This window comes from Gigantopelta aegis, chromosome 10 (genome assembly GCF_016097555.1).
Source record: "Gigantopelta aegis isolate Gae_Host chromosome 10, Gae_host_genome, whole genome shotgun sequence".
NCBI lineage: Eukaryota > Metazoa > Mollusca > Gastropoda > Neomphalida > Peltospiridae > Gigantopelta > Gigantopelta aegis.
The window spans coordinates 72624583-72641918 of record NC_054708.1 but is presented as its reverse complement, the minus strand read 5'-3'; the positions used below and the strand labels follow the sequence as shown (position 1 = coordinate 72641918).

The following is a 17336-nucleotide window of genomic DNA, read 5'->3' as shown; positions in this document are numbered from 1 at the left end:
AAAAGATCCAAGTTCAATCAAAACTTACCTCGTTCACGACAAACATAATGTGATGGACCAAGATATTTTTTGACTGTCCACCCACTTTTAGTTAACATGCCAATGGAACCTGGATAACCATGTTTTTCATTAAAGTTGTCAATTATGACATCTGACCCATCGACCCATCGACTGAAGCTTTGATCATGGTCCACATCCACAACACCTGTCACAGACAAATTAGAATATACAGCTAAGTATAAAGTCACATAGTTCAAAGTAGAGATAGAATTGACAAGAGAAGAAAAAATTTAAAGGACACAAATTGTAGCATGTAGCCTAATAAACAGTACATGCAGTAGCCCAATTACATGTACCATAATTTCAGTGTATAATTTTGTGTATATAACTTTATTATGTACTGTTATAGATCAATACATGACAAAGTTATATACACAAAATTTTAGCTCAGCATTTTGAGGCATTCTGAATTTTGTTTTTTTAAACAAATTTTCATATTTCCTAAGTTCAAGGGCCATAACTCTGCCAAATATAGGTATACCACCAGGAAGAGAACTAATAAATGCTTTATATATTGAGGGAAACAGTTAGCAAATGATAATTTTCCATCACACCTTCTGGATTCTTGTATTAGTCTAGTAGATTAGGTAAAAATTATTCAAAATGTGAAAAAAAACGTGAAATTTTGTATAGTTATAATTCGGCGCTCTCTGGATTTTATGTTATAAATAAAGAATGTATTTGGAGTTAAAAGGAAAATCAGTTAAGAACTGGGTGTGACAAGGTCCGACTTACATGATACCCACACCTTTGTAGATTATAATTCAAAAGAAACAAACATGACACCAATAAACTCTCATAGGATTAGGCCTACATGTACAGTTGTATATACACACTGTCGACACAAAGTTGTTCACTCTGAATCCAAAGATGAATATGAACTAGATCCTGACAGTGAAATATTTGTTCTTCACTCTGAATCCAAACATGAATATGAACTAGATTCTGACAGTGAAATATTCGTTCTTTACTCTGAATCCAAAGATGAATATGAACTAGATTCTGACAGTGAACTATTTGTTCATAGCAGGCCTCTACATTGCAAACAATTTGTTTGCAGATGCCATAATTTTTTTCGTTTGGCGACTAAAACATTTTACATGGTCTCTTCTGTAGCGTTCCTGGTTTTCTGTCGATCTATCATTTCATATTTCCTTGGTTATTATTTTTATTTGGTTCTTCTTGTTATTCTTCTTCTTCTTAATTATATTAATCTCTAATATTAACCTTACTGATAAGGGAATGCCAGGAACGTTACGTTGTGCATGTTATAAAGTATGGTATGAGACCAGTCTAATTTATATTGTGGTGGAAAATTACTCGGGGGTTGTCAGTAGGTTACGGGCTTTGTTATTATCTGGCCAATCGGGTTTAAGGGTTATGAAAGTCCGTGCAGATCGGGCCGAGGCATTATCCTTTACTTGATTTTGGGGTTTCAAACAAGTAAGTCTTGTTTTGTTCTGTAGGATGTTTTTTTGATTGAATTTGTGCTTGCTTCCAAATCATTAGAACGTATTTAAATATTATTGTGGGTGGGGAAGAGATTAATTAATTAAATGGTTGTATTTGGCTGAAGGAAATTCCTTTCCCAACGATGACGCTAGCACATTTTGAGTGGGTTGGGAGTTTATCCGTCTAGGGCAGCGTGTCAAGGAATCTGCTTTCCGAATTAGCAAAACGGAGCTAACGAAAAGGGTGCCGTTAGACTATAATAGGAAGTAGGATTTGAGGTTTGACTTGTTGAAGAAATCGCTTTCCGAATTAGCAAAACAGAGCTAACGAAAAGGGTGCCGTTAGACTATAATAGGGAGTTGTTTTTCCGTGTTTTGAGAAGAGCTAGCGGATATCTCAATCTCATTTAGTATTGATGAACGTTGTTGTGATGGGGAGGTGTTAATTAAAAGGGAACTATTTGTAAATAACTATTAAAATTTAAATGTCAACTGTCTTCGTATTGCGAAATGTTGAGGACTGTTTTCTGTGTTGACCCCCTTGAATAAATATATAATCTGTTCCATTGTTATGTAGTCTGTCTGATACTAGTATTTAGACGTGGTATGTCAAGGCCGCCTATTTAGTGTTAATTACATTGAAGTCTACAACTGAAAGGGGTAGCTGGACCCGGGTAAAATTTCAAGTGGCATGATTTCATTTCATACTTGAGTGCGAAATTCATTACACTTCCATGGCGACCAAACCAAAGTTGATATAAACAGATTAGCAATATAGTCATGCAAGGGGACAATACTGGTGAAATAGTCGCTGTATACCACCAAACTTCACCTTGTTAAGCACCTTCGATTTCATGGAGATTAAAATCATTACATCATCGATATTATGAACACCACAAAACTAGACCACAACTATGTTTTTGCCAAATGATTGAAGTCAAATTTGAACAAGTAACCTATATATTATCAGAGTAAAAGATATCTGTAAATAGTTATAAAATGCTCCTGGACAGAAAAATTAACGAAGAGGGCAGCGTAGTTGTAAACAATTGTCACAAATTCATTAGATGAGGGGACGAGATTTAGCTCAGTTGGTCGAGTGCTCATTTGAGGTGCTTGTGTCGCAGGATCGAACCATCTCGGTGGATCCATTCAACTGATGGGTTTTTTTCTCATTCCAACCAGAACACCACTACTGGTCAAAGGCCGTGGTACGTGCTTTCCTGTAAGTGAGAAGGTGAATATAAAAGATCCCTTGCTGCATCAGGAAAAATGTAGCAGGTTTCCTCTAATGACTATGTGTCAGAATTAGCAAATGTTGACATCCAAAAGCCAAAAATTATTTAATGTGCTCTAGTGGTGCCGTTAAACAAAACAAACTTTTCATTGGATGAATTTAACAATAACTGTACAGCCGACTATAGTAAATGTAATCCAAACTGCATCTTCCATCCACATCCGCATTTCATGAGCGGCAATTTTTAGATACTTATTGGCACCCACATTATAGTGCACACAAATCTTCGTGTTGCTCCCAAAACAAACACACAATACGTAAAGTAAGTTTAACTTTATTAAACAGCGATGATGAAACTATTTGTAATCATTTATGCCCAGATGTTGAACAGGTGCGTCTTAACTACTCCCATCATGTGACAGTCACGAAGCAGGAAAATAGCATTTTCAGCATGACCGATCATGTTCCAGTGCAGCAATCTGTCGATTCACCTAGTATACAACACTATAGTCACAAGGTCACAGGGAACAGGGTGTTCAGCAAGTTACATTGTATACTCAACACTTGTTACATGACACAGTGAATACGGTCATGCAAATGGGTTGTGGTAGAACAAGAACAGAACAAGAGCCTGACAAATTTTATTAACTCGCTGGTATTCTCTCTCCCGGTAAACAGCCACGTTCAAGTCTTTCCCACAACATCCAATGAACAAGAGAATGAATAAGTAATTCTGCAACAGACTAAAAAGAACTAGCTTCCTCAAACAGAGCAAATCACTCCTAAAGCAACACAAGGTTCAACTCCCAGATAAAATTCATCAAGTTAGCACTATCAGCTACATTCCAACCTTGGAATCACAACTGAACAATGTAAATGTAAAGATCTGCACAGTAGACGAGCATCTCACCCTTGGAGAAGAACACAGCGAACCATACAAGCAGACCCTGGCACTAGCCATGATTGATGAATAGTACCCAGAGACATCATGTACACAGGTACACACTGATGGATCTGCAACAAATGCTGTGAAAAATGTAGGGGCTGGGATATACATCATGGACCCTAGTGGACATTGGGGGGAGGCACATTTTCCAACAGGGAAACACTGCACAAACTATGCTGCAGAGGTTGAGGTTCTCATTCATGCTGCCAACATCATCAGCACCAGAGAGGAAAACTGCCAACAGGTTGTCTCCATGACAGATTCCCTCTTTGCCTTCCAGGCTCTTGAAGCCCTACACCCTATCAGCAGTGTCAACCATGTCGTACTGCAATGGATCCCTGCTCACTGTGGCATACCTGGACATGAGAATGCAGACAGACCAACAAAACTGGGTGCCAAAACTGGGTGCCACTAAAGGACAGGAGGATAACTGGGTAAACATATGAAGAGATGAAAACCCATATTAAATCTCTCTATAGATCTCCCAAACTAACTCATTTGCAATTAACTCGGCATGAACAGGACTGGACACAACAGGCTGAACCAGCACATGCATAAGAGATTCCGGCTAGTACTCTTCCATGTGCTCCTGTGGAGAAGCAGAACAGAAAAACGAACATGTCATCCAAGACTACAAAAATCTACAGCAGCTGAGTGACACTACCTGGACAACTACAGCAACACTCCAGAGAAGTTGTACGGTACCAAGAGTGATCAAGGTCAGTATCATTCATAGTCATAGCTTGCCTCTACGTGTAGTATACAAAGTTCTGACTCATTTGTTTCATCAGGAATAGAAAAATAATAATTTTCTAATAAAATCAATTTTGTATTATTTTGTAATGTTATCATGTGGCTGTAAAAAGAATGCTGTCACGTGATGACGTCACTTACATTACGTCATGTAATGTGCATATGGTTAAATAAGAGTTGAAAAAATTAAGACAGCTTCTTTTGCAACTATAAATTTTAAGCACTGTGTAATACACAACTTCAAAAGCTCTTTCAATCTCAAGCAATACAACCTCATTTAGATTTAGTTCATTAAGTCAATTCCTCAAGACTTATTAACATTTAAGTTAATAAGCTCCTTATAAAGTTTAGCCAAGTATCGTGTTGAACACAATGGGAGCACGGCTATTGTCACCTTGTATTATGGTGACAATAAACAGAAGAGATCGGGAAGTAGGAGGAGACGTCGTCCCACGGCAGCTCAGGGGGGACCAAACCGGGCGGCTCAACCGCCAGGGGCGGTCCCTCCTGCTTCACAGAAGAAGACGAGACCGGCAGGGGCGGTTCAGGGGGAGCCAAAACCGGCAGCTCAACTGCCGGCGGCGGCCCCTTCTGCGTCGCCGTCCCCCACTACTCGGAAGCAGCAGACGCCAGGAGCGGCAAAGGGGGAGCCAAAGCTGTCGGCTAAACCGGCAGTGGCGGCTCCTCCCCCTGCAGCACCAACGCCGATGGAAACAGGAAAAGTGTCGTCCGCACCAACCAATCCACCGGCGTCTCCACGAGTTGTTGCGACAGCGGTTGCAGAGCGTGAAGCCAAGAAGAGGAAGGTGTCGGTCCAGGACTTGTCCGACACACAGCCCACGACTTGGCAGATCGCACGCAACAAGCTTCCTGGACGGTACCGCATCTGTGTGAAGGGGGAGTTCACTGCGACCTCTCAGCTGCCAGGCCCCTTCGTCACCAAGACCTGGAGACCAACACCAACTGGTCAAGGGCGGTACCAGTTCCAGTACGTCGAGGGAAGTCGTACCTACTACCTGACGTCGGAGCGGAACGGGGTGTACCGGCAAAGGCTTACTGAAATCAGACATGGATAATCCAATCGTCCATCGGATTATCAAGCTGATACTTCCGGAAGACTACTCAGCAATACTTCGGGGAGAGTGCTACATCGACCTGCCTCACTTCTTCCCGAAGTTCCGAGCCGATCATCCCATCAACTCGCCATGAGTTCCGCTGCGTACCCTCTCCTAGGACATGTACTTCCTTTTTTAGGGCTCAGTTGGACTTTAAAAACATTTTTGGCCGCAGTTCAAAATTTTATGTTTTTTTTTCTTTTTGTTTTTTTTCTTTTTCTTTGTAAACAGTCCGACGCAGTTTATTTTGGCAGCTCGTCTAAATTGCTCAAATCACCTTAAAACCTTTTCGGTCGAGCACTCTAATTTTATTGTTTGGACTTAAATTTCTGTAGCACATTTTGGTCTTCGGTCTTTGACCTAACTACTAAATTCGTATTCCAAATTCCGCCCACCTCAAAATTACCCTCCCCCCCCCCCGGGCCCGGACCGTATAGATCGGACTTTAAACTTTTAGACCTTCGTTCAAAATTTTATGTCAAAAATATTATTAAATAGTCCGATCCTCTCTTCTTTCTCTTATTTATTTTTGGACTGTCCTTCTAAAATGCTCCAAATTATATAAATATTCGGCCGAGTAGTCAATTCCCACTATTTAATTTTTAGATGTAAATTTCAAAATTATCCCCTTAATTTTGTACTGTCCCAGAGCAAGTCACTGGCTATCCAGAGACAGGCCCCGGGACGGACATGCTCGAAACTCTAGTGGTATATGAGCATGTTAAAATTATTCGCACTCGCACTTGATAGTCCACTCCATGTGCATAATCCATGGACGGTCTACATGAAAGACAATCGATCGTGTAACCACTGTTTGTGAACTTGTACCATATTAAAAATAGTTCAAAATTCGAACACATTTTAGTGATGGTAGAATAGATTTCATTTTTGAGGTAGATTATTGTGGATTTAACACAGCCAAATGTTACATTTAAAACTTCAATTCGAACAAAAAACAGCCTGTCCCCTACAAAAATGGTAACCTTTGGTCATTTAGCGGTTTAATCCATGGTCAGTGTTCGAGATTAACGGTATCCCGATATCCCAGGGATACCAGAATTTAATTTTGGATACCAGACTTCAATAACCCAGTATCCCACCGGGATACCATATAATGTTGTTATGTTTTTTTAATCCTTCGTTTTTATTTTTTGCTGAAACAATGAAAGTCGTCATTTACTGGTGAAGTTAAGTAACAGTATTTTCGAGCTCATACCAAGTCTAATCCTATGCCGTAACAATATATCGACAAACTCGTACCCAGGCCAAGGCTACACTGGAGCAATAGCGGCGTAGCAATAGACTGGGAACGAGAACAGTGTCGTCCAAGTTTGTTACGATGTTATTTATGAATTTCATTTAAGTGGGATACCAAATTATCAGGTGGGATACCAGATTTTGAAATGTTAGTATCCAACTGGGATACTGCCCCAAAATTTTAATCTCAAACACTGACGGTAACCTACATGTAATTCAAAAATGAAATAAAAAGTTTTATGTATATCACCTAATTAACCTGCTTCCTTATTGTAGATTTGTTTCAAATTAGCATTGACAGTGTCAAATTTTATGTTGTGTACATTTGTTTTCGTAGAACTTATGTTGGATGGTGTAAATATCTTTGCAGTGATGGTCTCTGTAACGAGGTCCGACTGAAATGTGGGGAAAAAAATTCATGACAGTGAGAGAGGAATATTTCAAGTGACTTTTGAAAATTACCTATAAAATGATCTACTGACTTGCGCTTGCTTGCAATTCTTATAAGCTCCTCAAGTTCCTCTAGTGTTAAAATAACACCTAACTCTGCATTCCTAAGTAAACACGTCTTTAGTGCTATCTCATAAACCTTTTTGTTATCATTATTGAGATGGAACATGACAGGCTGACCTGAAAAAAAGGAGCAGCAATAAAAATATTATATCATTTACTGATGCAAAACACAAACATGATTACACATTTAATAAAACTAGTGTGCTTTCTCTATCAAAAGATATAATCATAAACCTACAAATCTCATCACTATTTTATATACCCTCAGGGCAGGACTGGTATATCAAAGGCCGTGGTATGTGCTATCCTGTCTGTGGAATGGTGTATATAAAAGATCCCTTACTACTAATGGAAAAATGTAGCAGGTTTCCTCTCTAAGACAATATGTCAAAATAACCAAATGTTTGACATCCAATAGCTGATGATTAATAAATCAATATGCTTTAGAGGTGTTGTTAAATAAAACAAACTTCTTTTTATTTTATATACAGTTAAAGTTAATTGATATCAATAATAACAAAGAAAAGAAAGAAATTTAACAACACATTCAACACATTTTAACTACGGTTGTATGAGGTCAGACATATTGTTAAGGATCACAGAGATAAATAGAGGTGCCACTAAGTGTGTGTCAAAATAACCATGTTAAGACACCAAATAGTCATAGCTTAAAATGTGCTGATGTGTTGTTAAAAAAAAAATAATATACAAATTTGAAGGGCATCTTGAGATACATTACAAACATTATGAGGGAGAGATGGGTGTTTCTCAAGAATTATTTAATCTTTTCAGTAATTTTTCAGTAAAACCAGGTGCAATTTTTATTCATAAACTAAATATATAGTCATTCTGATGATTTTGTTTTTATCAAAAAAAAAAAAAAAAATACCAACTCAATTCAAAAATACAAACAAGAAAGTTCAAAACTCACTGATGTTTGTCAAATTATGACCATTCACATTGAAACGGTGTGTGTGTGTGTGTGTGTTTGTGTGTGAGAGAAAATTGAGTACCGTATATTGCCGTGTATTAGCTGACTTTTGAAGTCTAGAAACACTTTCCAAAAGAAGAAAGTCAGCTTATACACGGAGGCAACAAATTGGAGCATAAAATTCCTATCAAAAATACTCCCGACCGTGACATAAATTTTTATCAGACCCTTAGCCTTTCACTGATTATTTAACAATAATTTGTGCACAGTAGTCATATACATGTATAATGTAGATTACAAAACATTCTAAGGGGGTGGGATGTAATTCAGTGCTAAAGTGCTTGATGCGCGGTCTGTTTGGGATCGACCCCCCCGTCAGTGGGCCTATTGGATTATTTCTCGTTCAAGACAGTGCACTAGGACTGGTATAGCCAAAGCCATGATATGTGCCATCCTGTCTGTGGGATGGTGCATATAAAATACCCCTTGCTATTAATGGAAAAATGTAGCAGGTTTCCTTTCTGAGACTATATGTCAAAATTACAAGCCTCCACATTGCGACCAATTCAGTCACATATGCCACCATTTTTTTCCGCTTGGCAACTAAAATAATTTATACGGCCCCCCCCCCCCCAGCAACCGAACTAAACTTAAACAGCAATAATCACGCTAGGGGACAATTCTGGAGAAACAGTTGCTGTATTCCACCAAAGTTTGCCTTGTTAAGCACATAGGCGAAGTGGATTTCACCTTTGATTTCACGGAGATAAAAATAATTACATCATCGATAATATTATCACCACGAAAACAGACTGCAACCATATTTTTGCCAAACAATCAAAGTCAAATTTTAACAAGTATATGTTATCAGAGTAAAAGATATCTAATACAAGGTAGTTATAAAACATTTCTTGGTACACCTTATGAAACACTTTATTTAAAAGGAAAGTAAAAATTGTAACAAAACATTACAATCGTATCAACAACTTAAAAAAAAAATGTGAAAAGTATATCACATGATTAACATAGACTGGGATCTCTATCAACCTTTTTTGATGCAGCATGCAAACACATCGTCAGCATAAAGTAGAAAACCAGTTAACTATCGCCAAATCCCGAATATATACAAAGATTCCCAAATGTACATGTATTACTTGCAATGTTGTGACTATGAGACACTTCTTTTCCCTTTGAAAAAACTTTTTTAATCTGATTTGTTGCAAATAAAATGTGTCATTTATGCATGCATTAAACAACAGAGGAAACTGATTTTCAAACTTGTATTTATAACAGCATACATCATGTAGGAAGACTGCCACTCTCCAGTGTTGCATTTGACCTTTTGATGTAATACTCAAGAGATAATTACAGATGCTAGTCACCCAGCAGTGGCATAGCGAGGTGTTGTGGTAGGGGACGTATATTGCTGTGTATTAGCCGACTTTTGAAGTCTAGAAACACTTTCCAAAAGAAGAGAGTCAGCTTATACATGGAGGCAACAAATTAAAACTATTAAATTTTATAATATACATACATACATACATACATACTACGGGTTTCTCCACCCCCACCCACCTATGCCAGTGTCACGAAGTAGCATTACAGGGTTTTTGGCAGATGTATTTTTTTAAAGTTGACCGTTTGACAAAATTAATGACTCTTATCATTACTGTATGATTTGCTTAACCCTAACCCTAAACCTAACCCATTTTCTTTCTAGGGGATATGCCCTCCATACTCCCTACACACATTGTAAATATTCAATTTCATAGCACCATATCCAAAAACTTCTTTCTGGCAAACACTGCATGGGTCTCTGGTGATTCGAGGTACTTAATAATTTTATCAGCATTTTTTAAAATTACTTTGTAATTTTATTATAATTATTAGTTGAAGAAACTTTTTAATTCTTACTTGAACCAACAATGAAGAAAAATATACACATTTGATACAATCAAAAGTACACAAGTGCTTACAATCAGCCTACTCACTGAACGAAAAAAACCTAACTCTATTGAGTCGTGTTATTTACTATTTTCAAGTACGGAAGCACAAAATGTCATAAAAATAAAGTATATAACTGTAATTTGTATAGTTGAATTTATGTCTTGAAGCAATCAATAAAAAAGGAACTGTTTTTATAATTATTTTTATTGATTTTGTGGTCAGCAGATTTATGCTTGCAACATAAAGTCGGACAAACTTCTTTTTTGTATTTTTTTAAATAGCTTTGCTTATTTCTATTTTTATCTAAATATTCTTTTAATATTTATTCAAATATAATACTGATTATATATATTGTAGTAATAGTCATAATTTTAAAGTAAAACTATATTGATCTACATCCTTAGTTTACGTCTTCAAATTTTAGCGCCCTTATTTGCTTCCATAGAAAAACAATTGACGTGTGACCTCACATTTTTACTGACATCACTCACTAGTATGTCAAAATAAACATACACATGCAGATGACACTTCAATATATAATTTGGGCATGATCGCCATAAATGAACAAAACTACAAATGTTTTAATTGACATACAGGTCATGTGTTTTTGACCTATTTTCATTCCTGTGTAGAAAAAAGAATTTTTAAGGTAAAATGTAACAAATAAGTAGATGTACTTTAAATTTCTTAGCTACTTGACTGTCTACACATCTTACTGTAAGACTTGGAATGTGAACAAATGGTAAGTGATGTGTTACTTTAAAAAGTGGGGAAATCCCAAATGGCACGACTTAATAGAAACAACGACTCAACAGGGTGAGAGTATACATATATAAATTGCACAACTGTTTCTATGATATACTTCATGCTTTTCAAAAAAAAAAAATATTTGCACCAATGGTTTACACACACTCACATGAACACGCACACACAAAAACACAAATATACATACATGTACATACATACATACACATACATACATGTACATACATGGATGCTTCGATAGCTCAAAGCGCATCGTGGTTAGTCTTGCAATTTGGGGGCGATTCTGTGTGACAGGTTCGAATCCCAGCAACAGCATGGGACAATTTGTGAGGCCAGAAAGGATTTAATTATCCCCTGCGCCAGTGTGTTAATATTTATGTATGTAACAGTCAACCTCGACATACATACAATATATAGATATTCATACATCAATACATACATACATCAATATACACATACATACATACATACACTATATATACATTCATACATACATACTTACTCTATCAGTATATAAATATTGTTCCTAATTTTGCTATTTGGCACCTTAAAAAATATAATTGGGCACCATCTGGCTCCTTGACAAAAAAGTTAAAATGGCCAAAATCTGCATTAATTGTTCAATGGTCAATGAGAAATAGTATAGTTACAATGTATCACTTTTTTATGGGGTTTTTTTTTAAGTCTTAAAATCAACAGTTGCAATAAAACATTGTTCTGGGACAGCTAGCTTTTCCCCTCATTTTGGGTGACTGGGCGAGTGTATTTCTACACCCAAGATATTCATCATATTGTTCTGCAGATGTCACATGTCAATGAACTTCCAGAGCAGTTTACTAATGTCTAGGGACCCGTTTTACAAAGCGATCTTAGCACTAAGATCACCTTATGTGCATAGTTACCGTATCCACTTTTTAAATTCAGCTCAGAATGTTTCAGATCAAAGACTGAATGTATTAGGGCAGATATTTTTCGTATCTTATATGTGACCAAGTCTACGAAAATTTATTTTGGCATTTTTAAATAGCCAGTATAGTCATAAGAATAAAATATGACTCAAATATATATTGGCTCAAATATATACATGTATTTGACTATCGGAATCTTGAACACGTAATTATGATTAGAATAGTTTCTATTTTTAAAAGTGGAAGAGTGTAAAAAGGTTTATGATAGTATTTCAGGCAATTAAAACATAGTAAAACTATTAATTCATCAGGAAAGATAATATAAACAGATAACAATTAACAGAAAGACATTATTCCTTTTGATGTAATATATATATATATATATATATATATATATATATATATATATATATATATATATATAATGCTTACATGTAGATATAATTTCCAACAAACAGGTGCCCGAAATGTGCCACACTCAAATTCTACAAGACGTCATTTCAAATGTTTAACTACTATAAATGATGTCATTCTTTTTTGCAGGTGGCAATAGACCAATAGGTGAGTTTGCCAGTACTATATTTCAGAAAGTGGGTTGGGTAGAACAATAATAGCAGTACCTGTAGGTATACAACCGAATCCATTACGCCATAATTTCTGGCCTGCACCACACATGCACTGGAATGTTGTATTTTTCTGCTTACACTTGTATTCACAACCTGCTTTGTTATTCATACATTTATCTGTATCATCATGTAGTTCACCTACTAAAAAAAACAAAAAACAAAAACAACAATTAATGAAATTCAACTTGGGTAAACATGGTAATATATAGAGGTTAAGTAATAGTTATACTCACACTTTATGAGGTGTATCAGTGAATATCCCTATAGTTTTGGTCGGAGGTTCTCACGACCAAAACTGTTTGGATATTCACCGATACACCGAATAAGTGTGGGTACAACTGACTTATACCCCACTTTAGGTCAAGTGAATTATTATATTAGTTTTATGGCTAATAAAATCAATAACTAGATTGTAGTAAATAATGAAATGAAAATAACGTGGACCAGACGCCGTGAGTCCTACATTTTGTTCTGGAGCAGTGAAACACGTGAAAATGCAGTTTGATGTAGTTTTACCAGTGTGTGTTAGGGCTGTACTGGTATCGGAATATATTAAAACTTACGGATATATTATATTTCTCGGGATGGGTATAGTATGGAGAATTAAGAACTAAAATGTTATTTCTGAGAACATTTTTATATTTAGATTGTCTAAAAAAAACTTTTATGATATGAAATATATATTTTTTTTTTTTTAAGTTTGGGGAATTTACTGGATAGGAGGTAGTTGACACTCCAACCACACTAACTACAGCTCTGCACATTGCATGATTTTAACAGACGTATCATGCTGTAAATATCTCAAGGGAACTATTGTGAATAAGTGTGCATGTGTAATTAGATGGCTCTTTCTGTTGGTTGAAATATTATCAAAATATTATTTGAACTTTAGTATATGCAAATAATGTCAGCCAGCAAACTAATTTTTGTAAATGGCTTGTTCTATTGGTTGAAATATTACAAAAACATAGTTTGAACTTTGTTATATGCAAATGATAAGTATCACCAAGCAAAACAATTTTTGTAAATTTTTGTAATGGCGAATTGTGAAAGACGGAAGTGAGTGTAAAAATAAGCCAGCGAGAAAAAAAGGACTTTGAAGGCCAGAATAGAGATTTTTTTTGTTTAGTTAAATGGACTTCAATTTCTGTGCATTTTAATTTGGACAATCAAGAAGATTTTAAATTCTAACTGCAAGAGGAGAAATGTTTTTGGAGACAGTTACGCTACTGATTCCCGCAAACACATCTCAGAACACGTGGTGTTGTATAATACAGGTTATGACAGCTGGACGTGTACCACAAGGGGAAAATTTGTCTACATTCCCCCAATATGAATACCTAAAGACTTCAGTTAAGTGTTGAAGGATTTAAAAGATAATGCATTGTAACCAAACATTGCAAGTGTGAACGTGACGGAACTGTCGCACTTCTCCAAATGAAAAAAAGTAAAGTTTGTTTTATTTAATAACGCCACTAGAACACACTGATTTTTTATTTTATCATCGGCTATTGGAAGTCAAACATATGGTCATTCTGACACTGTTTTTTTTTAGAGGAAACCCGCTGTCGCCACATAGGCTACTCTTTTACGACAGACAGCAAGGGATCTTTTATATGCGCTTCCCACAAGCAGGATAGCACAAACCATGGCCTTTGTTGAACCAGTTATGAATCACTGGTCGATGCAAGTGGTTTACACCTTACCATTGAGCCTTGCGGAGCACTCACTCAAGGTTTGTGTACACATGCTCATCAAATATAAGAGAAACAACGGAAATACCTTCTGGATTTCAATGTAAGTTTTGTTTGTTTTTTGTTTTGTTTTAAATACAGGTGTTGTTAAATGAAAAGTTTATGTGTATCATGATACACCTACACTTTTCCTCCAAAAGTGTAGGTGTATTGTAATACACCTACACTTGTGGAGGAAAAGTGTAGGTTATCGGTGAATACACCTACACTTTAAAAAAAAAAAACATGATGACGAGACCGGAAGTGGGGTGTAACATCATATATTAGGAATAAAAATTGTATTTCTAATATATGATATTGACAATTATCGAAACACACAAGGATAATAATCTGTTCATCATATAATCTCAAGCTTAATACAACATGTTTTTGTAAACTGTATACACAAGTTTAATTCCAGTCAGCCATTACCTGATACTGAAATGATGTAAGAATATGTGTCACTGTGTCTTTCTGAATGGAAATGACGTCATACTCGAATGTCGTCATTTTGGATATCCTTACCCTTGTGTTTCGGTATCGTTAATATCATATATTAGAAATAAAAACAATGCATTATGCTCACCAGTTCTTATTCCTAATATATGGTGGCGTCGTGACAATGGTAGGTACTGGGTTCGGAACGAGGCAAATTAATATTACCATGATGTTTCAATGGGTAAAGGGTAAACCACTTGCACCGACCAGTGATGGCTAACTGGTTCAACAATTACATGGTTTGTGCTTCCTGCCTGTGGGAAGCGCTATAAAAGATCCCTTGCTGCCTGTCGTAAAGAAGAGTAGCCTATGTGGCGACAGCGGGTTTCCTTTTGTCAGAATGACATAACGTCCAAAATGATGCATGTGCTTAGTGGCGTCGTTAAATACTTTACTTTATTCCTAATATGATATTGATATACATTTTATTACCATGAAGTTTCAATTTTTTAGGTAATTACGGCATGGTTTTTTGTAATACCACAAAAAATGCACATACCGTTTTTTATTTAGTACATTTCCATCAAAGTGTTTTTTGGCTGTTAATCCTGGGTAATACCACAAAATGAGAAAAAAACGGGCCTCTGAGAGCAGACAAGGTCTAATCTATTTTTAGAGGGGATATTTCCATTTCAATGTCACAGATGTTTGTATACCACGTGACCGTTATCATTTTGGTTCGGTTTGTTTTCTCATGCACGGTTCGTGCAATCAACATCCGATTTGTTGTTGTTCATTTGTGAGATTTTTCTTCACAGTTTGTGAACATTTTCAGTAACAATAAAGTTCAGACAAGTAAGTGTCTCAATACAAAATGTTATGAACCCTTAAAACCAATAATTTTGCTAAGTCTTACGATATCTGGAGAGGGGATACAACCAGGACAGAACAGTTGGAACATGTCCAGGAGAGGTGAAAGAACGCACCCCAAGTCTGTGAAATTTGTCGTGACGTAGGCATTGTTGTGCTTCGAGCGACATCTACCGGTGACATCAGAATACTAACTTTCAAAATTATTTCAAGCAATTGGGACATGGGGATTCCCATGGTATTTATCGATATAAAACCTGATTTTTCACTCCATTTGATAAAAACGTGATCTAAGTGTGTTACAGGTTTGTAGATTAACCAAATTATAATTTATTTTCGCTGGCTGGAACTAGGGTGTGCGGCTTTAAATAGTCAACCTAGAGAAAATATGTCTAAATTAGTCCAACTACAAAATAATAATTATTATCTAGCTAAAATGTTTTAATGTTTTACTGACTTGGATTTAGCTAAGTCGATTGAGCACTTGCCTGAGGTGCTTGTGTCACAGGATCGAACCACCTCAGTGGATCCATTCAACTGATTGGGTTTTTCTCATTCCAACCAGTGCACCACAATTGGTCAAAAGCCATGATATGTGCTTTCCTTTGTGTGGCGAAGTGCATATAAAAGATCCCTTGCTGCTAATGGAAAATGTAGCAGGTTTCCTCTGATGACTACGAATATTTAACATCAAAAAGCTGATGATATATTAATCAATCAATGTGCTCTAGTGGTGTCATTTTTTAATTTGTGTCCTAAATGTCTATGCCCTCTAGTTAAATATTAAAATCACACCCCACACAGCGTAATTTAATGTCGTTGAAATAGTTTATGACAAGACTGAACAAAGTCAAACTGTGGAATTGAAATAAAGTTTCATAAGTGAATGTGTTCACCATTTTCCAAGTTGTTGTACAGACTGACATTATAATTCTTTAATATTGTTGAAAACTGGAAATTAAACTTTAATGATCATATTATGTTTGACATCCAATAGCCAATGATCATGGATGTCACTTGGTGGGGGATGGGAGGAAATGTTCCCCACACTTTTTGGAAAGCTGTACATTATGTTCATTATGTTCTTATATGCCTACAACACGAATTGGTGCAATTAAAATGCTTAAAGTTCCATAGTGGCATGAAACGATCATCTTCACATACATACATCTGTGCAAATTATAAAAACTAGTTAAATGTTAATTTTCAGTAGTTTACAATGTATTTCGGTATAAATAACACACTATCACACAGTAACATATTGTATCCCATACATGCGACCAGAATGCAGGGCTGTAGTTTTTGTTCTTTTTTTTCGGCAGAGCAGAACAAGCATGAAGGTGCAAAACACAAGGGAGTCCTTGAAATTTTGAAATCTAGAGGCTTTGAAATACCATTTTGCAGCCATTTCAGGAAGGTTACATACTTACATGTAAAATCACGAAGAGGTTTTTTTTTTTAAGTTTCTATTATTTTTACTGGATTGTTTTTTTGTTTTCAGGGGCAACTTGTTCCCGTAATCCCCCCCCCCCCCCAACACACACACCCAGCTACAGCCCTAGAAAATACTAAAGCCATCTGTTTGTTCTGGGTGAATGGCAGTTGCTCAACAACAAATATTTGTCATAAACGGTCCCCTCCATTTTACTTCAGTAAATGACACCCATGACTACTACTGAATAATTCCATGTAATGATAACCTAAAATTACACCCGGATATGACTTTGGTAGACTTGTAATTTATCATAGGTTCTTTTTTTATTTCTAGACCCTTTTGTAACCATTT

At 36.3% G+C, this 17336-nt stretch overlaps 1 protein-coding gene across 3 annotated transcripts in view; it reads right to left on the bottom strand.

Moving 5' to 3' along the window:
- The window catches only part of LOC121382763 (polycystic kidney disease protein 1-like 2), a 136891-nt gene that overhangs the window by 110548 nt on the left and 9007 nt on the right, over window positions 1–17336 (bottom strand). For all 3 annotated transcript variants that reach the window (XM_041512341.1, XM_041512342.1, XM_041512343.1), the window contains exons 5-7: window positions 12504–12650; window positions 7282–7449; window positions 29–205 (exon numbers count right to left, since the gene is read on the bottom strand). In XM_041512341.1, coding sequence (XP_041368275.1) covers window positions 29–205; window positions 7282–7449; window positions 12504–12650 — 492 coding nt within the window. The remainder of the gene's footprint in view (window positions 1–28; window positions 206–7281; window positions 7450–12503; window positions 12651–17336) is intronic.